At 51.8% G+C, this 25654-nt stretch overlaps 1 protein-coding gene across 2 annotated transcripts; it reads left to right on the forward strand.

Annotated features, from left to right (window-relative positions):
- The first annotated feature begins 407 nt into the window (after positions 1–407).
- Positions 408–24232, forward strand: SPRING1 (SREBF pathway regulator in golgi 1). Of its 2 annotated transcripts, XM_038763355.1 has the most exons (5): positions 408–537; positions 12619–12778; positions 15576–15727; positions 16940–17053; positions 24125–24232. In XM_038763355.1, exons 1-5 carry the CDS (start codon positions 421–423, stop codon positions 24206–24208), a joined length of 627 nt encoding a protein of 208 aa, XP_038619283.1. In that variant the 5' UTR covers positions 408–420; the 3' UTR covers positions 24209–24232. The 2 variants fall into 2 exon arrangements, with proteins under 2 accessions (XP_038619283.1, XP_038619284.1); XM_038763356.1 differs by lacking the exon at positions 16940–17053.
- The last annotated feature ends 1422 nt before the right edge of the window (positions 24233–25654 follow it).

The raw sequence follows: 25654 nt of genomic DNA on the forward strand, positions 1-25654 counted from the left end.
GGGAGGGGACAGGCCGGGGCCGCCATGGCGCCCCCGCCGGGCCCTGAGGGGGGCTGAGGGGCCCGGCCCTGAACCCCGACCCTCCCCCGCTCCCCCCCGCTCCCCTCCCGCCGCCCCCTCCAAGCCCCGGGCTCCCCCCAGCCTCCCTCTCCCCTCCCCTCCCCCTCCCCCAGCCCCCCACTCCCCTCCCCTCAGGAGGCCTCCCTCTCCCCCCCCGCTCCCCTCAGGAGGCCTCCCGCTGCCCTCAGGCGGGGCCCCCCGCTCCCCCCTCCCCAGGCCTCCCGCCCCCAGCCCCTCCCGCTGCCCCCGGCCCCCCGGGGCCCCCCGCTCCCTCCCCCCGGGCCCCCCCCTCCCCTCCCCTCCCTCCCCCCCGGGGGCCCCCCGCTCGCTCCCCCCCCCCCCCCCCGCTCCGTCGGGCCGATGGTGCCGGCGTCGGGCCGCCGCTGGGCGTGCCGGCGGCTGGTGCGGAGGCGCTGGGTGCTGGCCGTCGTCTTCGCCCTGTCCCTCGTCTACTTCCTCAGCAGCACCTTCAGACAGGTCTGGGGACCCCTCGTGCCCTCCCTATCCCCCCCCCCCAACACACACACACCTGCTCGCGCCCCCCCCAAACTCCTCTCCTCCGTCACGCTCCCCCATAACGTCCCACAGCCCCCTCAGCCCGCCCCCCAAACTCCTCTCGCCCCTCACGCTCCCCCGTAGCCCCCAGACCCCCCCCCCCCAAAACTGCTGGCATCCCTCCGACAGCCCCTCTCGGCCCCTCCAAAAGACCACACATCCCTCCCGCCCCCCCCACAACCTCTCACAACGCCCCGCGACCCCCCCCCCCACAACTCCTCACATCCCTCACGCTCCCCCATAACCTCCCACAGGACCCCAGGGCCCCCCAAAATTCCTCACATCCCTGACGCTCCCCCATAACCTCCCACAGTCCCCCCAGGGCCCCCCAAAATTCCTCACATCCCTGACGCTCCCCCATAACCTCCCACAGTCCCCCCAGGCCTCCCCCAAAACTCCTCACATCCCTGACGCTCCCCCATAACCTCCCACAGTCCCCCCCAGGCCTCCCCCAAAACTCCTCACATCCCTGACGCTCCCCCATAACCTCCCACAGTCCCCCCAGGGCCCCCCAAAACTCCTCACATCCCTGACGCTCCCCCATAACCTCCCACAGTCCCCCCAGGCCTCCCCCCAAACTCCTCACATCCCTGACGCCCCCCCATAACCTCCCACAGTCCCCCCAGGCCTCCCCCAAAACTCCTCACATCCCTGACGCTCCCCCATAACCTCCCACAGTCCCCCCAGGCCTCCCCCAAAACTCCTCACATCCCTCACGCTCCCCTCTAACCTCCCTCAGTTCCCCCCGCCCCCCCCCCAAACTCCTCTCATCCCTCACGCTCTCCCGTAGCCCCCAGGCCCTCCCAAAACTCACACCCCCTCCCACAGCCCCTCTCGGCCCCCGCAAAAAAGACCGCACATCCCTCCCGCTGCCCCCCATAACCTCCCACAACCCCTCACGGCCCCTCCCAAACTCCTCACATGCCTCCCACAACCCCTCACGGCCCCTCAACCTCCCACGACCCCCCCCAAAACTCCTCACATCCCTCACGCTCCCCCATAACCTCCCACAATCCCCCCAAGCCCCCCAAAAACTCCTCTCATCCCTCCCGCTCCCCCCATGGCCTCCCACAACCCCCTGCATGCCCCCCAAAACTCACATCCCTCCCACAATCTTCGGCCCCCCCCAAAAGACCACACATCCCCCCCGCTCCCCCATAACCTCCCACAACCCCTCACGCCCCCTCAGCTTCTCACAACCCTCCGCAGCCCCCCCCAAAACTCCTCACATCCCTCCCACACCCCCACGCGTCTCCCCACAACCCCTCCCCTCCCCAATAATTCCTCCACGACCCCCCGCAATCCATCATGCCCCCCCACAACCTCCTGCAACCCCCAGCACCCTCCCCCCAATAACCCCTCGCATCCCCCCACAACCCCTCACACTGTCCCCTCAGCATCCTTTTACACCCCCTGACAAAACTCCCCTTTTCCTCTGCTCCTCCCCTCCCCGTCACCCCGACCCCCTCCGCTCTACCCCCTTCCCACCCCACAACACTTGTGTTCATGTTTATAATTCTATTTATTTTATTCACCATGTGTACAGATCTATAATTCTATTTATATTGATACTATTGCTGCCTGTCTACTTGTTTCGATGCCTGCCTCCTCCCCTTCTAGACTGTGAGCCCGCCGTGGGCAGGGATTGCTTCTGTTTGTTGCTGAATTGTACTTTCCAAGCCCTTAAGTTGAGAAGCAGCGTGGCTCAGTGGAAAGAGCCTGGGCTTTGGAGTCAGGGGTCATGGGTTCGAACCCCGGCTCTGCCAGTGGTCAGCTCTGTGTGACTTGGGGCAAGTCACTTCACTTCTCTGGGCCTCAGTTCCCTCATCTGGAAAATGGGGATGAAGACTGTGAGCCCCCCATGGGACAACCTGATCTCCTTGTAATCTCCCCAGCGCTTAGTACAGTGCTTTGCACGTAGTAAGCGCTTAATAAATGCCATTATTATTAAGTCCAGTGCTCTGCACACAGTAAGCGCTCAATAAATACGAATGAATAAATCCCCCCGCAGCCCCCCATCTTCCCCGTCATGTCTCCCTCCAACCTCCAATAATCCCCAGCTTCCCCTTCAAATTGCCATCCCCCCAACTCTTCACATTCCCACCATCCCACGCCTCACCAAAACCCCCCACCCTTGTCGTCCCTCCCTCCCCCCCCCAGTAGTGGACACTAATAATTGGCCTATTTATTAAGCGCTTACCGTGTGCCGAACACTGTACTAAGCCCTGGGGTAGACACAACGTTATCAGGCCCCACACGGGGCTCCCAGTCTAAAGGGGAGGGAGAACGGGGCCCGGACCCCCATTTTGCAGAGGAGGAAACTGAGGCCTAGAAAAGCAAAGTGCTTGCCCAAGGTCACAGCAAGCAGGCGGCGGAGCCTGGATTAGAACCCAGGTCCTCCGGCTCCCAGGCCCGGGCCTTATCCGTTAATAATAATAATAATGGCATTTATTAAGCGCTTACTATGTGCAAAGCAACCGTTCTAAGCGCTGGGGAGGTTACAAGGTGACCAGGTTGTCCCATGGGGGGCTCACAGTCTTCATCCCCATTTTACAGATGAGGGAACTGAGGCCCTGAGAAGTGAAGGGACTTGTCGAAAGTCACACAGCTGACAATTGGCGGAGCCGGGATTAGAACCCATGACCTCTGACTGCAAAGCCCGGGCTCTTTCCACTGAGCCACGCTTTCATCCGGCGTTTAGAACAGTGCATTGCACATAGTAAGCGCTTAACAAATGTCATCATTGTTATTATTGTGGCCATCTCACCTGTCTACATGTTTTGTTTTGATGTCCATCTCCCCCTTCTAGACCGTGAAACCGCTGTTGGGTAGGGACCGTCTCTAGATGTTGCTGACTTGTGGTTCCCAAGCGCTTAGTACAGTGCTCTGCACACAGTAAGCACTCCATAAATACGATTGAATGAATGAATGAATGAATTGTGGTATCTAAGCACTTGCTATACTAATAACAGTGATGGCATTTATTAGGCGCTTACTATGTGCAAAGCGCTGTGCTAAGCGCTGGGGAGGTTACAGGGTGATCAGGTTGTCCCACGGGGGCGGGCCTCACAGTCTTAATCCCCATTTTACAGATGAGGGAACTGAGGCACAGAGAAGTTAAGCGACTTGCCCAAAGTCACACGGCTGAGCTGGGATTTGAACCCATGACCTCTGACTCCAAAGCCCATGCTCTTTCCACTGAGCCGCACTGCTTCTCCCTTCCCCACAGCACCTGTATATATGTATATATGTTTGTACGTATTTATTACTCTATTTATTTTACTTGTACATATCTATTCTATTTATTTTATTTTGTTAATTGCTTTGTTCTCTGTCTCCCCCTTCTAGACTGTGAGCCCGCTGTTGGGTAGCGACCGTCCCTGTGTGTTGCCGACATGTACTTCCCAAGCGCTTAGTCCAGTGCTCTGCACACAGTAAGCGCTCAATAAATACGATTGATTGATTGATTGATAAGCACTGTGCTACGGCGGGGGTTGGCAACTTATACTTCCCAAGTGCTTAGTACAGTGCTCTGCACACAGTAAGCGCTCAATAAATACGATTGAATGAATGAATGAATGGAGGGGGGAGAGGAGGAGGTGCCAAACAATCTCATTTGAGGCCTAGGTGAAGGCAGGGTCCGAGAGTGTGGTTTGTGCTCTAGCCCCCCATTCTCACCCCCCCGGGGAATTCAATCAATCAGTATTATTTATTGAGCACTTACTGCGTGCAGAGCACTGTGTTAAGCTCTTGGGAGAGCACAGTATGACAGAGTTGGATTCTTCCCTGACTAAGCCCTCCTTTCCTCTTCACCCTCGCTTCTGCGTCGCCCAACTTGCTCCCTTTATTCATCCTCCCTCCCAGCCCCACTCCACTTATGTCCCCCTCTGTCATTTATCTATTTCTATTAATGTCTGTCTCCCCCTCTAAATAATAATAATAATGATGGCATTTAAGCGCTATGTGCCAAGCACTGCTCTAAGCCCCAGGGCGGATACAAGGTGATCAGGTTGTCCCACGTGGGGCTCACAGTCTTCATCCTCATTTTCAATCAATCAATCAGTCAATTGTATTTATTGAGCGCTTACTGTGTGCCAAGCACTGTACTAAGCGCTTGGGAAGTACAAGTTGGCAACATATAGAGACAGTCCCTACCCAACAGTGGGCTCACGGTCTAAAAGGGGGAGACAGAGAACAAAACCAAGCATACTAACAAAATAAAATAAATAGAATTTTCCAAATGAGGAAACTTGAGGCACAGAGAAGTGAAGGGACTTGCCCAAGGCCACACAGCAGACCTGTGGCGGAGCTGGGATTAGAACCCATGACCTCTGACTCCCAACCCCGGGCTCTTTTAACTGAGCCACGCTGCTTCCCTACTGTAAGCTAGTTGTGGTCAGGGAATGTGTCTACTATATTGTTCTCTCCTAAGCGTTTAGTCCAGTGCCCTGCCCACAGTAAGCGCTCAGTAAATACGATTGACCGACTGAGCTCAGACTTTTTCCGGGAAAACCCCCGAAGAGATGTGGGATGGGGGTGGGCCACGTTTCCAAATCCACCAGCGGGAAATGTTGGGAAAGGTTGGGTAAACAGTGCCCTGCCCCAACCGTGGAACTCATTCATTCGGTTGTATTTATTGAGCGCTTACCGCGTCTTTGGGTGTTTGTGTGCCGGGTGTTAGAAATCCTGGGCGTTTCTTTGTTTTCAGTGCGCTTGCTCTTTTATACTTTCCCAAACGCATGTAGAACAGTGCTCTACCCACACTAATTGCTCAGTAAATAATATCATCATCATCATCAATCGTATTTATTGAGCGCTTACTGTGTGCAGAGCACTGTACTAAGCGCTTGGGAAGTACAAATTGGCAACATATAGAGACAGTCCCTACCCAACAGTGGGCTCACAGTCTAAAAGGGGGAGACAGAGAACAAAACCAAACATAGTAACAAAATAAAATAAATAGGATAGATATGTACAAGTAAAATAAATAAATAAATAGAGTAATAAATATGTACATACATATATAAATAATACTAATTCATTCAGTCAGTCGTATTGATTGAGCGCTTACTGTGTGCAGAGCACTGTACTAAGCGCTTGGGAAGTACAAGTTGGCAACATATAGAGATGGTCCCTACCTTACAATGGGCTCACAGTCTAGAAGAAGTGCAAATCGGCAACATATTGAGATGGTCCCTACCCAACAACAGGAATAATAATGATGGTATGTGTTAAGCGCTTACTATGTGCCAAACACTGTACTTACCTGAGTTTGATTAAATGATGAATTGTACTGACTCTATCAGTGGCGGGGAAGACTCATTACCTCCTCTAGACTGTAAGCTTGGGAATGTGTCTATTTACTGTCGTATTGTACTCTCCCAAGCGCTTAGGTATTGACGTCTCTCTTCCCCCTTCTAGACCGTGAGCTCGTTATGGGCAGGGATTGTCACTGTTTGTTGCTGTATTTTACTCTCCCAAGCGCTTAGTACAGTGCTCTGCACACAGTAAGCACTCAGTAAATACGATTGAATGAATGAATTCATTCTGCACACAGTAAATGCTCACTAAATACGATTGAATGAATTCAGTCATATTTATTGAGCACTTACTGTGTGCAGAGCACTGTACTAAGTGTCATTCAATCATATTTATTGAGCCCTTACTGTGTGCAGAGCACTGTATTAAGCGCTTGGGAAGTACAAGTTGGCAACATATAGAGACAGTTCCTACCCAACAGTGGGCTCACAGTCTAGAAGGGGGAGACAGATGACAAAACAAAACATGTGGACAGGTGTCAAGTCATCAGAACAAAGCTAGATGCACATCACTAACAAAATAAATAGAGTAGTAAATATTACAAGTTAAATAGAGAAATAAATCTGTACAAACATATATACAGGGGCTGTGGGGAGGGGAAGGAGGTAAGGCGGGGGGGATGGGGAGGAGGAGAGGAAAAAGGGGGCTCAGTCTGGGAAGGCCTCTTGGAGGAGGTGAGCTCTCAGTAGGGCTTTGAAGGGAGGAAGAGAGCTAGCTTGGCAGATGTGTGGAGGGAGGGCATTCCGGGCCAGGGGGAAGACGTGGGCCGGGGGTCGACGGTGGAACGGGAGAGAACGAGGTACAGTGAGGAGATTAGCAGTGGCAGAGGAGTGGAGGGTGCGGGCTGGGCTGGAGAAGGCCAGAAGGGAGGTGAGGGAGGAGGGGGCGAGGGGATGGACAGCCTTGAAGCCCAGGGTGAGGAGTTTTTGCTTGATGCGTAGGTTGACTGGTAGCCACTGGAGATTTTTGAGGAGGGGATTGACATGCCCAGAGCGTTTCTGCACAAAGATGATCCGGGCAGCGGCGTGAAATATAGACTGAAGTGGGGAGAGACAGGAGGATGGGAGGTCAGCAAGGAGGCTGATGCAGTAATCCAGACGGGAGAGGACGAGGATGTGGTAGCGGTTTAGGAAAGGGCGGATATTAGCCGTGTGTTGAAGATGGGACTGACAGGATTGAGTGATGGATTGAATATGTGGATTGAAAGAGAGAGGAGTCAAGGATAGCACGAAGGTGACAGGCTGGTGAGACGGGAAGGATGGTGGGGCCGTCTACAGTGACGGGAAAGTCAGGGAGAGGGCAGGGTTTGGGAGGGAAGATAAGGAGCTCTGTTTGGACGTGTTAAGTGAGGTGACGGGAGGACATCCAAGGAGACTTGTCTTGAAGGCGGGAGGAGATGTGAGACTGGAGAGAGGGAGAGAGGTCAGGGGAGGAGATGGAGATCTGGGTACCATCTGTATAGAGGTGGTAGTTGAATCAATCAATCGTATTTATTGAGCGCTTACTGTGTGCAGAGCACTGTACTGAGCGCTTGGGAAGTACAAGCTGGCAACATATAGAGACAGTCCCTACTCAACAGTGGGGAGTTGAAGCCATGGGAGTGAATGAGTTCTCCAAGGGAGTAAGTGTAGATGGAGAGGGGAAGGGGACCCAGAACTGAGGGACCCCCACAGTTAGGGGGTGGGAGGCAGAGGAGGGGCCTGCAAAAGAGACTGAGATTGAACGGCCAGAGAGGTAAGAGGAGAACCAGGAGAGGACAGAGTCAGTGAAGCCGGGGTTGGATAGTATTTCCAGGAAAAGAGGGTGGTCCACAGTATGGGAGGCAGCCGAGAGACCGAGGAGGATTAGGATGGAGTAGCCGTTGGATTTGGCAAGAAGGAGATCGTCAGTGACCTTTGAGAGGGCGGTTTCTGTAGAGCGAAGGGCACGGAAGCCAGATCGGAGGGGGTCCGGGAGAGGAATTTGAGACAAGCGGGTGTAGACGACTCGCTCCAGGAGTTTGGAGAGGAAGGGTAGGAGGGAGATGGGGCGATACCTGAAGGGAGCCGTGGGGTCAAGGGAGGGTTTTTTTTAGGAAGGGGGAGACGTGGGCGTGTTTGAAGGCAGTGGCGAAGAAGCCATTGGAGAGTGAGAGGTTGAAGATGGAAGTTGAGGAGGGAAGGGGCGAGAGTTTTGATAAAGTGCGAAGGAATGGGGTCCGATGCTGATGTGGAGTGCGTGGCATTTGAGAGGAAGCAGGAGATCTCCTCTGGAGCTACTGCTGGGAAGGATGGGAAAGTTGAAGAAGGGGCCGGAATGGGGAGGGATTGAGGAGGGGCAGGGGAGATTTTAGGGAGCTCACACCTGATGGTGTCAATTTTCTTAATAAAGTAGATATCCCGATCCTTGGGAGCAAGTGATGGGGAAGCTCGGGGGAAAGGGAGTTGGAGGAGGAAGTTAAATGTCTGGAACAAATGGCGAGCGCGATGGGCACGGCTGTCAATAAGGGAAGAGAAATAGGGCAGAGAAGAGGGCAAGCAAGGATAAACTTAAAGTGGACAGAGTCGGCCCGATATTTAGGTTTTCGCCAGCAGCGTTGTGCGGCTCGAACACAGGAGTGAAGGAGGTGCACCGTAGAGATGATTCGGGGCTGAGGGTTAGAGGTATGAGATGGACGAAGGGATAGGGGAGTGAGTGAGTTGAGCTGAGTAATAATAATAGTAATGATGGTATTTGTCAAGCGCTATGTGCAAAGCACTGTTCTAAGCACTTGGGGGATACAAGGTAATCAAGTTGTCCCACGTGAGGCTCACAGTCGTCACCCCCATTTTACAGGTGAGGGAACTGAGGCCCAGAAAAGTTAATTTGGGGCTGAGGGTTAGAGATACGAGATGGAGGAAGGGATAGGGGAGCGAGTAAGTTGAGCAATAATAATAATAATGATGGTATTCGTTAAGCTCTATGTGCAAAGCACTGTTCTAAGCGCTTGGGGGATACAAGGTAATCAAGTTGTCCCACGTGAGGCTCACATTCTTCACCCCCATTTTACAGGTGAGGGAACTGAGGCCCAGAAAAGTTAAGTGGCTTGCCTAAGGGTCACACAGCTGACAAGTGGCAGAGCCGGGATTCGAACCCATGACCTCTGACTCCCAAGCCCACGCCCTTTCCACTGAGCCAAGCTGCTTCTCCGAAAAGAGGGTGGTGCTGAGAACGTCTATTTGATCATCTAGAGTGGGTAGATTGGGTGTTGAGGCAAAGTGGGATGTGATGAGAGAGTCCGACGGGGTGTCTGTGGGGCAGTAGGACAGATTTCCGGGCAGGAGGAGTGTGGGAGTCAGAGGGATTTCAGAGTTGAGGAGGGTAACTGCAGAGAAACACCCAGGCAGACTCAAATTTGGGGGAAACTTAAGTAAACGGCAAGACTGGCAGCTCGTTGCGGACAGGGAACGTGTCTGCCAACTCTGTTATATTGTTCTATCCCAAACACCTAGTGCTCTGCACATAGTGAGCGCGTAGTAAATATCATCGACTGATTGGAAAGTGCTCCTTTCTCCCCAGACCAAACTTAGCTACATTGCCAGAGGGGTCCAAGCAGAGCTGGAAAGAGCAGCCAGAGAAATGAAATAAGCCTCTGGCCTGGTTGCCTCCCTCCTCTCCCCTAACCACCTCACAGCCATAGTAAAGGGACACCTCCTCCAAGAGGCCTTCCCTGACTGCGCCCTCCTTTCCTCTTCTCCCACTCCCTTCTGCGTCGGCCTGACTCGCTCCCTTTATTCATCATCATCATCAATCGTATTTATTGAGCGCTTACTATGTGCAGAGCAATCCCAATCCCAGAGCAATCCAATCCCCCCAATCCCAGCCCCACTCCACTTATGTCCCTATCTGTCATTTATTTATTTCTATTAATATCTGTCTCCGCATCTTATAATAATAATAATAATGGCATTTATTAAGCGCTTACTATGTGCAAAACACTGTTCTAAGCTGCTGGGGAGGTTACAAGGTGATCAGGTTGTCCCATGGGGGGCTTACAGTCTTAATTAATCCCCATTTTACAGATGAGGTAACTGAGGCCCAGAGAAGTTAAGTGACTTGGCCAAAGTCACACAGCTGACAAGTGGCGGAGCTTGGATTTGAACCCGTGACCTCTGACTCCAAAGCCCGGGCTCTTTCCACTGAGCCGCGCTGCTTCTCATCTAGACTGTCAGCTTGTTTTGGGCAGGGAATGTGCTTGTTTATTGTTCTCTTGCCCTCTCCCCAGTGCTTAGTACAGTGCTCTGCACACAGTAAGCACTGACTAGATCTGACCAACGAGCTCATGGTGAGTCTGTAAGCGCTCAACCAGTATCACGATTATGATGGGGGTGAATAATCATTGTTAATTAATTCATTCATTCAATCGTATTTATTGAGCACTTACTGTGTGCAGAGCACTGTACTAAGCGCTTGGGAAGTACAAGTTGGCTTAGCCCGGGCCGCCGCAGGAACTCGGGCCGGGGAGGAGGCCCGCCCGGATAACGGCTCCGTGCCTCCCCGTTGCAGCGTGGCTTAGTGGAAAGAGCCCGGCCCTGGGAGTCGGAGGGTCGTGGGTTCTAATCCTGGCTCTGCCACCGGTCCGCTGTGTGACCTTGGGCAGGTCACTTCACTTTTCTGGACCTCAGTCCCCTCATCTGTCAAATGGGGATTAGGCGTGTGAGCCTCTTGGCCGGGGTGGGATTGTGTCCAACCTGAATTACTTGTATCAAGCCCAGTGCTTAGAATAGTGCTTGGCACATATTCATTCATTCAGTCGTATTTATTGAGCGCCTACCATGTGCGGAGCACTGTACTAAGTGCTTGGGAGAGTACAGTACAACAATAAACAGTGGCAATCCCCGCCCAAAACGAGCTCACGGTCGGTCTATAAGTGCTCAACCAGTATCACGATTATGATGGGGGTGAATAATCATTGTTAATTAATTAATTCATTCAGTCGTACTTATTGAGCACTTACTGTGTGCAGAGCACTATACTGAGCTCTTGGGAAGTACAAGTTGGCAACCTATAGAGACGGTCCCTACCCATCAACAGGCTCACAGTCTGGAAGGGGGAGACAGACAACAAAACAAAACATGTGGACAGGTGTCAGGTCATCAGAATAAATAGAAGTAAAGCTAGATGCACATCATTAACAAAATAAAATAGTAAATATGTACAAGTAAAATAGAGTAATAGGTCTGTACAAACAGCTATACAGGTGCTGTGGGGAAGGGAAGGAGGTAGGGCTGGGGGGGGTGGGGAGGAGGAGAGGAAGGAGGGGGCTCAGTGTGGGAAGGCTTCCTGGAGGAGGTGAGCCCTCAGTAGGGCTTTGAAGGGAGGAAGAGAGCTAGGTTGGCAGATGTGCGGAGGGAGGGAGGGCATTCCGGGCCAGGGGGAAGATGTGGGCTGGGGATCGACGGTGGGATGGGCGAGAACGAGGTACAGCGAGGCGATTAGCAGTGGCCGAGGAGCGGAGGGTGTGGGCTGGGCTGGAGAAGGACAGAAGGGAGGTGAGGGAGGAGGAGGCGAGGGGATGGAGGGGCCGCCCGAGGGATTCAACCCGGCAGCTCCGGCCGGCTGGCTCGGTGGTTTTCCTCCCAACATCCGCCAAGCTAGCTCTCTTCCTCCCTTCAAGGCCTTACTGAGAGCTCACCTCCTCCAGGAGGCCTTCCCACACCGAGCCCCCTCCTTCCTCTCCCCCTCCTCCCCCTCTCTATCCCCCCCGTCTTACCTCCTTCCCTTCCCCACAGCACCTGTATATGTGTATATATGTTTGTACATATTTATTACTCTATTTTACTTGTACATATCTATTCTATTTATTTTATTTTGTTAGTATGTTTAGTTTTCTTCTCTGTCTCCCCATTCTAGACTGTGAGCCCACTGTTGGGTAGGGACTGTCTCTGTATGTTGCCAACTTGTACTTCCCAAGCGCTTAGTACAGTCCTTTGCACACAGCACTCAATAAATACGATTGATTGATTGATTCCCAGACTGAACCCCCTCCTTCCTCTCCCCCCATTCCCCTCTCCACCCCCCCGTCTTACCTCCTTCCCTTCCCCACAGCACCTGTAGATATGGATATATGTTTGTACATATTTATTACTCTGTTTATTTTACTTGTACATATCTATTCTATTTATTTAATTTTGTTAATATGTTTGGTTTTGTTCTCTGTCTCCTCCTTCTAGACTGTGAGCCCACTGTTGGGTAGGAACCGTCGCTATATGTTGCCAACTTGGACTTCCCAAGCGCTTAGTACAGTGCTCTGCACACAGCACTCAATAAATACGATTGATTGATTGATTCCGAGACTGATTCCCAGATTGATTCCCTCCTTCCTCTCCCCCTCCTCCCCCTCTCCATCCCCCCGTCTTACCTCCTTCCCTTCCCCACAGCACCTGTATATACATATATATATATGTATATGTTTGTGCATATTTATTACTCTATTTTACTTGTACATATCTATTCTATTTATTTAATTTTGTTAATATGTTTGGTTTTGTTCTCTGTCTCCCCCTTCTAGACTTTGAGCCCACTGTTGGGTAGGAACTGTCTCTATATGTTGCCAGCTTGGACTTCCCAAGCGCTTAGTCCAGTGCTCTGCACACAGTAAGCGCTCCATAAATACGATTGATTGATTGATGGACAGCCTTGAAGCCGAATTATTGTCGTTATTAGGAGGAGCGGACAGGGAGGGACCGGAGCCTCCTCCAGATGCCGGATCCCGGGCTGCCCATCCCGTGGAAGCTGCAGTTCAGCCTGGGAAACAGCAGCCGCAGAGCCGGGGGCCGGTGCCGGAACTCCGTCCAGGGGAAGCGCCTCATCACCGACGAACTTGGTACGATCCTCCCCCTCTTCGCCCCGGCCCCGGGGGGCGGGAGTCCTCAATCAATCAATCAATCAATCGTATTTATTGAGCACTTACTGTGTGCAAAGCACTGTACTAAGCGCTTGGGAAGTCCAAGTTGGCAACATATAGAGACAGTCCCTACCCAACAGTGGGCTCATCCTCGCTTCCGTCTCTCTGCGGGCGGCCCTGAGGAAGGCCAGAGAAGCTCATGGCCCTACTCCGTCTTCATCATCACAGGCGACGGGCTTCGTCCTGGATCCAAATTCTCACCATCCCCAAGTAGGGGGTGAAAGGCTGAGGCCCATTTTCTGCCAATGGAGGAGTCAATCAATCAATCAATCGTATTTATTGAGCGCTTACTGTGTGCAGAGCACTGTACTAAGCACTGTACTAAGTCCAAACCTATCTTGTTGTACAGTAGTACCACACCCACCCCATCCCTATCTGAGCCCCTTCCTTCCTCTCCCCCTCCTCCCCCTCTCCATCCCCCCATTTTACCTCCTTCCCTTCCCCACAGCACCTGTATATATGGATATATGTTTGTACATATTTATTACTCTATTTATTTATTTATTTTACCTGTACCTATCTATTCTATTTATTTTATTTTGTTAGTATGTTTGGTTTTGTTCTCTGTCTCCCCCTTTTAGACTGTGAGCCCACTGTTCGGTAGGGACTGTCTCTATATGTTGCCAACTTGTACTTCCCAAGCACTTAGTGCAGTGCTCTGCACACAGTAAGCGCTCAATAAATACGATTGATTGATTGATAGTACCGTGCTCAATAATAATAATAATAGTAATGGCATTTATTAAGCGCTTACTATGTGCAAAGCACTGTTCTAAGCGCTGGGGAGGTTACAAGGTGATCAGTTTGTCCCACGTGGGGCTCACAGTCTTAATCCCCATTTTACAGATGAGGTAACTGAGGCACAGAGAAGTGAAGTGACTTGCCCAAAGTCACACAGCTGACAATTGGTGGAGCCGGGGTTTGAACCCATGACCTCTGACTCCAAAGCCCAGGCTCTTTTCCACTGAGCCGCGCTGCTTCTTTAAGTGCTTACTATGTGCCAAGCACTGTTCTAAGCGCTGGGGAGGTTACAAGGTGATCAGGTTGTCCCACGGGGGGCTCGCAGTCTTCACCCCCATTTTACAGATGAGGGAACTGAGGCCCAGAGAAGTTAAGTGACTTGCCCAAAGTCACACAGCTGACAGTTGGCGGAGCTGAGATTTGAACCCATGACCTCTGACTCCAAAGCCCGCGCTCCTTCCGGTGAGCCATGCTGCTCAAGCGCTTAGTACCGTGCTCTGCACGCAGTAAGCGCTCAACAAATACGATTGAATGAATGAGAAGCGCAAGAGAAGCAGTGTGGCTCAGTGGAAAGAGCACCAGCTTTGAAGGCTGTCACTTCTCTGAGCCTCAGTTACCTCATCTGTAAAATGGGGGGTTAAGACTGTGAGCCCCTGTGGAACAACCTGATCACCTTGTAACCTCCCCGGCGCTTAGAACAGTGCTTTGCATGTAGTAAGTGCTTAATATATGCCATCATTATTATGGAGCCCGGGCCTGAGAGTCGGAAGGACCTGGGTTCTAATCCCGACTCTGCCAGCTGCTTGCCAGGCGACCGTGCGCGAGTCATTTCACTTCCCTGGGCCTCAGTTCCCTCTTCTGAAAAATGGGGATTAAGGCCGTGTCTAGTCCGACATACTTGTATCTACCCCATTGCTTAGGACAGTGCCTGGCACGTAGTAAGCACTTAATATCATTAAAATGGGGGTAAAGTCTATGAGTCCGATACGGATACAACCTATTTAGTGTGTATCTGGTGCTTAATACAGTGCCTGGCACATAGTAAGCGCTTAACAAATACCATTAAAAAAGAACCCCCTCCTTGGGTTTGAGGGTACTTTTCATTTTCCAACGCATTTCCCCATTAACTCTCCCATCGGGAAGCAGCGTGGCTCAGTGGAAAGAGCCCGGGCTTTGGAGTCACAGGTCATGGGTTCGAATTCCAGCTCTGCCACGCCTGCTGTGTGACCTTGGACAAGTCACTTAACTTCTCAGAGTCTCAGTTACCTCATCTGTAAAATGGGGATGATGACTGTGAGCCCCACATGGGACAACCTGATCACCTTGTATCCCCCCCAGCGCTTAGAACAGTGCTTTGCACGTAGTAAGCGCTTAACAAATGCCATTATTATTATTATTATTATTAACAAATACCATCATTATCTGAGCCCCCTCCTTCCTCTCCCCCTCGTCCCCCTCTCCATCCCCCCATCTTACCTCCTTCCCCTCCCCACAGCAGCTGTATATATGTATATATGTTTGTACAGATTTATTACTCTATTTATTTTACTTGTACATATCAATCAATCAATCATGTTTCTTGAGCGCTTACTGTGTGCAGAGCACTGGACTAAGCGCTTGGGAAGTGCAAGTTGGCAACATATAGAGACAGTCCCTACCCAACAGTGGGCTCACAGTCTAGAAGGGGGAGACATATCCATTCTATTTATTTTATTTTGTTAATATGTTTGGTTTTGTTCTCTGTCTCCCCCTTCTAGACTGTGAGCCCGCTGTTGGGTAGGGACCGTCTCTAGATGTTGCCAACTTGGACTTCCCAAGCGCTCAGTACAGTGCTCTGCACACAGTAAGCGCTCAATAAATATAATTGATTGATTGATTATCATTACAATTCAGCAACAGAGAGAGACAATCCCTAGTACAGCGCGCGGCCCCCCAATGTAAATACGGCCGAAGGAATGAATGAAGTGGCTTTCAGGTCACGTGTGCGAGAGGAAGCACCTGCTGCGCAACGGCTGCTGCGACGTGGAGGCGTCCAGCACACGCCTCTTCAGCTGCGAGGGTTGCCTGAGCCACGGCTGCTGCGCCGTCTACGAGCACTGCGTGTCCTGCTGCCTGCAGCCCGGCAAGGTACGCCTGGGGCCCGGCGGTCATGGGTTCTAATCCCGACCCCGCCACCCGTCCGCCCTCTCCCGTGGGCAAGTCGCTTCACTTCTCTGGGCCTCAGCCACCTCATCTGGAAGATGGGAAGGGAGACTGTGAGCCCCACGGGGGACAGGGACTCGTTCGTGTCCACCCCAGCGCTTAGTACAGTGCCGGCCACCTAGAAAGCGCTTCACAAATAAAGTGCATACATTCAGAGCGTGGCTCAGTGGAAAGGGCACGGGCTTTGGAGTCAGCGGTCGTGGGTTCAAATCCCGGCTCCGCCAGTTGTCAGCTGTGTGGCCTTGGGCAAGTCACTTCACTTCTCTGGGCCTCAGTTACCTCATCTGGAAAATGGGGGTTGACTGTGAGCCCCCCGTGGGACAGCCTGATCACCTTGTATCCCACCCAGCGCTTAGAACAGTGCTTTGCACATAGTCAGCGCTTGATACATTTTTTAAAAAATCGTATTTATTGAGCGCTTACTCTGTGCAGAGCACTGTACTAAGCGCTTGGAAGTTGTCGTTATTCAGGGCCGACTGCCACGGGGGATCATCAGGGCGCACTCGGGCCCCCGCTCCCCGATGCTCATCCGGCCGGCGGGAGGGATGGAGGAGGAAACCGAGGCGCGGAACGATTGAGCGACTTGCCCAAGGGCACGGGTCAATCAATCAATCAATCGTATTGAGCACTTACGGTGTGCAGAACACTGTACTAAGCGCTTGGGAAGTCCAAGTTGGCAACATATAGAGACAGTCCCTACCCAGCAGCGGGCTCACAGTCTAAAAGGGGGAGACAGAGAACAAAACCAAACCTACTAACAAAATAAAATAAATAGAATAGATATGGACAAGTAAAATAAATAAACAGTTAGAAGCCAGGACTCCGGGCGGGTGACTTGATAATGGTGGCGTTTAATAGGCGCTTACTATGTGCCAAGCACCGGAGTGGATAGACCCAGTCCCTGTCCCCCGTGGGGCTCACAGTCTCCACCCCCATTTGCCCAGTGGAGAAACTGAGGCCCAGAGAAACCAAGTGACTTGCCCGCGGTCACCCGGTAGACGAGGGGCAGAGCGGGGGATCGGAACCCGGTTTTCCCCGTCCCGGTAGGGTACTCCGCGGCCGGCCCCTGCGGGGCCCCTCCGAACGGGGGGCCGGGATGGGTGGGCGTCTGATACAGCATTCCCGGTGTCCTCGCAGCAAGTGCTCCTGGAGCGTTTCCTCAGCCGGGCGGCGGCGGCCTTTCAGAACCTCTTCACGGCGGTGGAGGATCTGTTCGAGCTGTGCCTGGCCCGATGCCGGACCTCCTCCCAGGTGAGGAAGGACGGGGGGCTTCCCCCGCGGCGGGGGCCGGGACAGAGGCCCGGGGAGCTTTGGGAGGAGCCGGGAGAGGAGCTTTTCCATCCGGTGGCTCCAGCCACGGAGCGTCGTCGATTCTGGGGGCGGCGCTTCTGTTCACTAGGGCCTCCAGGAGCGCTCCGGGAATTGTCTTTTTGACTGTGAGCCCACTGTTGGGTAGGGACCGTCTCTCTATGTTGCCAACTTGGACTTCCCAAGCGCTTAGTACGGTGCTCTGCACACAGTAAGCGCTCAATAAATACGACTGATTGATTTCCCTGAACCGGGAACATTTGTTCAGGAGAACAATTGGTTCAGGAGAACCAGCGTGGCTCAGTGGAAAGAGCACGGACTTTGGAGTCAGAGGTCATGGTTCAAATCCCGGCTCTGCCACATGTCTGCTGTGTGACCTTGGGCAAGTCACTTCACTTCTCTGAGCCTCAGTTACCTCATCTGTAAAATGGGGATTAAGACGGTGAGCCCCACGTGGGACAACCTGATCACTTTGTATCCCCCCAAGCGCTTAGAACAGTGCTTTGCACATAGTAAGCGCTTAACAAATGCCATCATTATTATTATTTGTGCGATCTTAGCTAGAGCATCTCCTCAGAGGGTTTCCGTGGGGCGTCGATTCTGAGGGCGGCGCTTCTGTTCACTAGGGCCTCCAGGAGCGCTCTGGGAATTGTCTTTTTGACTGTGAGCCCACTGTTGGGTAGGGACCGTCTCTGTATGTTGCCAACTTGGACTTCCCAAGCACTTAGTACAGTGCTCTGCACACAGTAAGCGCTCAATAAATACGATTGATGATGATGATGATGATGATTCTGAGGGCGGCGCTTCTGTTCACTAGGGCCTCCAGGAGTGCTCTGGGAATTGTCTTTTAGACTGTGAGCCCACTGTTGGGTAGGGACCGTCTCTCTATGTTGCCAACTTGGACTTCCCAAGCGCTTAGTACAGTGCTCTGCACACAGTAAGCGCTCAATAAATACGATTGATGATGATGATGATTCTGAGGGCGGCGCTTCTGTTCACTAGGGCCTCCAGTAGTACTCTGGAAATTGTCTTTTTGACTGTGAGCCCACTGTTGGGTAGGGACTGTCTCTCTATGTTGCCGACTTGTACTTCCCAAGCGCTTAGTACAGTGCCCTGCACACAATAAGCGCTCAATAAATATGATTGATGATGATGATGATGTTTCTGAGGGCGGCGCTTCTTTTCACTAGGGCCTCCAGGAGCGCTCTGGGAATTGTCTTTCCCTAAACCGGGAACATTCGTGCCATCCTAGCCAGAGCGTCTCCTCAGAGGGTTTCCGTACGGACGTTAAAAACCAACCGCCGCACGCCCTGGGGATGTCCAGCGGCCCGGCGGAGGCAAAATGTATTGATGTCTATCTCCTCCTTCTAGACTATAAGCTCATTATGGGCAGGGAATGTGTTTCTTCTTGTATTGTCCTCTCCCGAGCGCTTAGTACGGTGCTCTGCTCACGGTAAGGGCTCAACAGATACGATCGAATGAATGAATGAATGAGTGTTCACTAGCTGGTTGGGTAGCATCATCATCAATCGTATTTATTGAGCGCTTACTATGTGCAGAGCACTGTACTAAGCGCTTGGGAAGTACAAATTGGCAACATATAGAGACAGTCCCTACCCAACAGTGGGCTCACAGTCTAAAACACGTAGCAGCAACGTGTGCGTGCATAATAATGATCACCTCCTCCAGGAGACCTTCCCAGACTGAACCCCCTTCTTCATCTCCCCCTCCCCATCCCTTCACTCTACCTCCTTCCCCTCCCCACAGCACCTGTATATATATTTGTACAGATTTATTACTCTATTTATTTTACTTGTACATATTTACTATTCTATTTATTATGTTCATGATGTACACTAGCTTTACTTCTATTTATTCCGAAGACTCGACACCCGTGCCCATGTTTTGTTGTCCGTCTCCGCCTCCTAGACCGCGAGCCCGCTGTCGGGTAGGGACCGTCTCTAGATGTTGGTCAGCTTGTACTTCCCAAGCGCTTAGTACAGTGCTCTGCACACAGTAGGCGCTCAACAAATACAATCGGATGAGTGAATGAAACAGAAAACAAAACCGCAGGCCGACCCTGGCGGTCCCGACGCAAAGTGCGAAAACTGGGCCTTGCCTTTTGAATGGAGAAAAGACTTGGAATTTCTAGAGGTAATAGTGATAAAGGTGGTATTTGTTAGGCGCTTACTATGTGCCAAGCACTGTTCTAAGCGCCGAACCCAGCCGGTGTGACGTTTAAGGTCTTAGTAGGTGGCTGAGTTTACAGAAAAGGATTAATGGGCGTGGGAAAGGGCGGCTGGGGTTTTCTCTACCTTTAAAAAGTTTTCTTGCCTTGGGGGTGGAGGGACAGGGCAGAGTCTGGCCCTACCTGGGATTTATTTTAGGTATTCATCCCATTGTATTGATTAATCATCAATCGTATTTATTGAGCGCTTACTATGTGCAGATTAATAATAATAATAATAATTATAGTAATACCTGTATATTCATTCAGTCGCAGCATGGCTTAGTGGAAAGAGCCCGGGCTTGGGAGTCAATCAATCAATCAACCAATTGTATTTATTGAGGGCTTACTGTGTGCAGAGCACTGTACTAAGCGCTTGGGAAGTCCAAGTTGGCAACATCTAGAGACGGTCCCTACCCAACAGCGGGCTCACAGTCTAGAAGGGGGAGACAGAGAACAAAACCAAACATATTAACAATATCAAATAAAATGAAAGGTCGTGGGTTCTAATCCCGGCTCCGCCACTTACCGGCTGGGTGACTTTGGGCAAGTCACGTCACTTCTCTGGGCCTCAGTTACCTCATCTGGGAAGTGGGGATGAATAGTGTGAGCCCCACCTGGGATGACCTGATTACCTTGTATCTACCACAGCGCTTAGAACAGTGCTCGGCACATAGTCAGCGCTTAACTAGTGCCATCATTATTATTATTATTGAGCACTTACTGTGTGCAGAGCACTGTACTGAGCGCTTGGAAAGTACAGTTTGGCAACATATAGAGACGGTCCCTACCCGACAACGGGCTAACAGTCTAGGGGGGGAGACAAAACAAAACAAAAAAAAGTAGACAGGTGAATCTGTTAATAATGATGGCATTTATTATGGCCCCATCTGTGAAGCGCTTATTATTCATTCAATCATATTTGTTGAGTGCTTACTGTGTGCAGAGCACTGTACTAAGCACTTAATGTGCCAAGCACTGTTCTAAGCCCTGGGGGAGATGCAAGGTCATCAGGTTGTCCCAGATGGGGCTCACGGTCTTAATCCCCATTTTAAAAATGAGGTAACTGAGGCACAGAGAAGTGACTCGCCCAAAGTTCCACAGCTGCCAAGTGGCGGAACCGGGATTAGAACCCACCGCCCCGGGCTCCCAAGCCCGGGCTCGTTCCACTAAGCCAGAGCACTGTACTAAGCGCTTGGGGGAATGCGGTAAAGCCATAAGCAGACACATTCCTCATCTGTAAAATGGGGATGATGACTGTGAGCCCCCCGTGGGACAACCTGATCACCTTGTATCCCCTCCGGCGCTTAGAACAGTGCTTTGCACATAGTAAGTGCTTAACAAATGCCATCATTATTATTATTATTATTCCCTGCTGCTTAGTATAGCACATAGTAAGCACCACTGAGTGACTTTAACGTCTGTCCACCCCCACACTAGACCATAAGCTCTTCGTGGGGGTGGGAGGGAATCGTATCTTCCACCTGTGTGATACTCTTCCAAGCGCTTAGTACAGTGCTCTGCACACAGTAAGTGCTCAGTAAATATATATATATATATATTCATATATATGTTTGTACATATTTATTGCTCTATTTATTTCTTTTAGACTGTGAGCCCACTGTTGGGTAGGGACTGTCTCTATATGTTGCCAATTTGTACTTCCCAAGCGCTTAGTACAGTGCTCTGCACATAGTAAGCACTCAATAAATACGATTGATGATGATGATGATGATTTATTTATTTTACTTGTACATATCTATTCTATTTATTTTCTTTTGTTAGTATGTTTGGTTTTGTTCTCTGTCTCCCCCTTTTAGACTGTGAGCCCACTGTTGGGTAGGGACCGTCTCTAGATGTTGCCAGCTTGGACTTCCCAAGCGCTTAGTACAGTGCTCTGCACACAGTAAGCGCTCAATAATACGATTGATTGATTGAGTAAATACCTGTAATTGATCGATTGGCTGAATAGTCTTCCGCCTGCCTCTTCTCTCTCACGTGACTCCGAGAGTAGAGTTTGTTCCCCGGGGGAATTTGGTAATCTGACCAGTCTAATACGTTGGGTCTCCATGGTATTTATTGAGCGCTTCCTGGTAGGCTTTTGGGAGAGGACAATACAGCAGAGGTGGTAGACACGTTCCCTTGCCCAGACACCGAAAAACGACTTGAGCCCTTGAGGAGAGCAGAAAGGCACGTGGGGTGAAATCCCTTCGCTCTCCTCGGCCTTCACTTTCTCTCATTCATTCATTCATTCATTCAATAGTATTTATTGAGTGCTTACTGTGTGCAGAGCACTGTACTAAGCGCTTGGGAAGGACAAGTTGGCAACATGTGGAGACAGTCCCTACCCAACAGCGGGCTCACAGACCGGAAACCCTGAGTGGAGCGGGACTGCGTCCGCCCTGATGATCAGGTGTCTACCCCAGCGCTTAGCACAGCGCTTGGCACGTGATAAGCACGTAATCGATACCATTCATTTATTTCCCATTCAGTCGTATTTAACAATCAATCAACCAATCAATCGTCTTTATTGAGCGCTTACTGTGTGCAGAGCACTTACTGTGGGCAGAACACTACTCCCAAGCACTTGGGGGAGAGGACAGTACAATAGACATAGACACATTATAATTATGGTATTTAAGTGCTTACTGTGTGCCAGGCACTGTACTAAGCGCTGGGGTAGACACGAGCTCAACGGGTTGGACTCAGTCCCTGTCCCACGTGGGGCTCACGGTCTCCATCCCCATTTTCCAGATGAGGTCACTGAGGCCCAGGGAAGTGAAGTGACTTGCCCCAGGTCACCCAGCAGACAAGTGGCAGAGCAGGATTAGAACCCAGGCCCTTCTGAATCCCAGGCCTGGTCTCTTTCCACCAGGTTTGGCTCAGTGGAAAGAGCCCGGGCTTTGGAGTCAGAGGTCATGGGTTCGAATCCTGGCTCCGCCAACTGTCAGCTGGGTGGCTTTGGGCACTTCACTTCTCTGGACCTCAGTTCCCGCATCTGGAAAATGGGGATTAAGACTGTGAGCCCCACATGGGACAACCCGATCACCTTGTAACCTCCCCAACGCTTAGGACGGTGCTTTGCACATAGTAAGCGCTTAACAAATACCATCATTATTATTCATTCATTCATTCAGTCGCATTTACTGAGCGCTTACCGTGTGCAGAGCACTGTACTAAGCGCTTGGGAAGTACAAGTTGGCAACATAGAGAGACGGTCCCTATTATTATTAGGCCACGCAGCAAGCGCTTAACAAATACCATCATTATTATTCATTCATTCATTCAATCGCATTTATTGAGCGCTTACCGTGTGCAGAGCACTGTACTAAGCGCTTGGGAAGTACAAGTTGGCAACATAGAGAGACGGTCCCTATTATTATTAGGCCACGCAGCAAGCGCTTAACAAATACCATCATTATTATTCATTCATTCATTCAATCGCATTTACTGAGTGCTTACCGTGTGCAGAGCACTGTACTAAGCGCTTGGGAAGTACAAGTTGGCAACATAGAGAGACGGTCCCTATTATTATTAGGCCACGCAGCTTCTCATTCCCTGCCCACGGCAAGGTGACAGTCTAGGTACCGCCGTCAGGGAGATTTCCTGCACCAAGATCCCACCAGCTGAGGGCTTCATTCATTCAGTCGTATTTATTGAGTGCTTACTGTGTGCCGAGCACCGTACTAAGCGCTTGGGAAGTAAATGCCATCGTTATTATTACAGATCAGGGTCCGGTTGACCCCGGGCCTGGAAAAGGGAGCTTCTCTAGGGGACTCATTCATTCGGTCGTACTTATTGAGCACTTACCGCGTGCAGAGCACCGTACTAAGCTGACTCCCCTGCTCGGACAGGGCGAAAGGAAGGTTGCTGTCCTGCCGGTCTCAGCAGCTCTGCAACATTGCCAAGATCCGCCCTTTCCTCTCCATCCAAACCGCTACCCTGCTCATTCAAGCTCTCCTCCTATCCCGTCTGGACTACTGCACCAGCCTTCTCTCTGATCTCCCATCCTCGTGTCTCTCCCAACTTCAGTCCATACTTCCTGCTGCTGCCCGGATTGTCTTTGTCCAGAAACGCTCTGGGCATGTTACTCCCCTCCTCAAAACTCTCCAGTGGCTACCAATCAATCTGCGCATCAGGCAGAAACTCCTCACCCTGGGCTTCAAGGCTGTCCATCCATCCCCTGGCCCCCTCCTACCTCACCTCCCTTCTCTCCTTCTCCAGCCCAGCCCGCACCCTCCGCTCCTCCACCGCTAATCTCCTCACCGTACCTCGTTCTCGCCTGTCCCGCCATCGACCCCCGGCCCACGTCATCCCCCGGGCCTGGAATGCCCCTAATCCCTCTGCCCGTCCGCCAAGCTAGCTCTCTTCCTCCCTTCAAGGCCCTGCTGAGAGCTCACCTCCTCCAGGAGGCCTTCCCAGACTGAGCCCCTTCCTTCCTCTCCCCCTCGTCCCCCTCTCCAGCCCCCCATCTTACCTGCTTCCCTTCCCCACAGCACCTGTATATATGGTTGTACATATTTATTACTCTATTTATTTATTTTACTTGTACATTTCTATCCTATTTATTTTATTTTGTTGGTATGTTTGGTTCTGTTCTCTGTCTCCCCCTTTTAGACTGTGAGCCCACTGTTGGGTAGGGACTGTCTCTATGTGTTGCCAATTTGTACTTCCCAAGCGCTTAGTACAGTGCTCTGCACACAGTAAGCGCTCAATAAATACGATTGATTGATTGATTGATTGGTGTGCCCTCTCTCTCACGGGACCGTATCCTTTCTTGCTCGCAGAGCGTGCAGCACGAGAACACCTACCGGGACCCCGTCGCCAAGTTCTGTTACGGGGAGCAGCCCCCCCAGCTCCTGCTGTCGTGACCTCGGACCGCCACGTCGGATGACCCCCGGCCCCGAGCCAGACGCCCGGCGGAGCGGGGGTTTTCCCGGCCGTCGGGAGCGGAGGACGCTAGGAAGGCCGCCATCCGCCCCGCCGGAACCGTTCGCGACCTCCGCTTCCCGCCCGGGAGGCTCCGGGCTCCGCGGCCCAGACTCCCTGGACACCGGGAAATTATTCATCGCCTTTACTGGACAAACTTGGAAGCGGAGGCTGCTTCCCGGAGCACGCGATGGTGTTGGTGTAGAGCCCGGTGGAATCTACGCCGGGGCGGGGGTTTTTGTGGCTTCCGAGAGGGCCAGAAAATGATCCTCCCAGCCGGGGCCGGGTGGCGGTGTTCCCGAGCCCGGTCTCCCGGAAGAGAGTTGGGAGGGGAAGCAGCGTGGCTCAGTGGAAAGAGCATGGGCTTTGGAGTCAGAGGTCGTGGGTTCAAATCCCGACTCCGCCACTTATCAGCTGTGTGATGTTGGGCAAGTCACTTCACTTCTCTGGGCCTCAGTTCCCTCATCTGTAAAAGGGGGATGAAGACTGGGAGCCCCTCGTGGGGCAACCTGATTACCTTGTACCTACTCCAGCGCTTAGAACAGTGCTTTGCACATAGTAAGCGCTTAACAAATACCAACATTATTATTATTATTGTCTCCCAACAGAGCTTGGACCCTCACGTCCCAGAAATGGGGTGATTTCTGGGGCGGCATCCCGGCCGAGTCCAGCCTTGCGATGTATCAGACGCCCGTCGGGCGTGTCTTCGTCTTTCCCTCGGGCTCCAGGCGGGCTGCCTTGGGACCCTTGTCCTGTAACTGGTGGGTGGGGGGCTCCGTTATGTCTCCCCGGAACCCCACCACTGGATGAACTGTTTTTAACCTCGGATTTTAATTTAATTTTTATCAAGACTGCCGGTCTCATTCATTCATTCATTCGTTCAGTCGTATTTATTGAGCGCTTACTGTGTGCAGAGCAGTGTACTAGTGTGGCTCAGTGGAAAGAGCCCGGGCTTTGGAGTCAGAGGTCATGGGTTCGGATCCCGGCTCTGCCAATTGTCAGCTGTGTGACTTTGGGCGAGTCACTTAACTGCTCTGTGCCTGTTACCTCATCTGTGAAATGGGGATGAAGACTGTGAGCCTCCTGTGGGACAACCTGATCACCTTGTAACCCCCCCAGCGCTTAGAACAGTGCTTTGCACATAGTAAGCGCTTAACAAATGCCATTATCATTATTATTATTATTATTATTATTACTAAGCACTTGGGAAGTACAAGTTGGCAACATAAAGAGACGGTCCCCACCCAACAGCGGGCTCACGTTTCTTTCGTCACTCGAGGGTGGAGAGGGATTGCTATTGTTACCCTCCACCATCCCCCCTCCCTGACCTTTTTTTTTTTTATCGTTTCTGCTAAGCGCTTACTATGTGTCAAACACTGTTCTAAGCG

This window comes from Tachyglossus aculeatus, chromosome 21, assembly GCF_015852505.1.
Source record: "Tachyglossus aculeatus isolate mTacAcu1 chromosome 21, mTacAcu1.pri, whole genome shotgun sequence".
Lineage (NCBI taxonomy): Eukaryota > Metazoa > Chordata > Mammalia > Monotremata > Tachyglossidae > Tachyglossus > Tachyglossus aculeatus.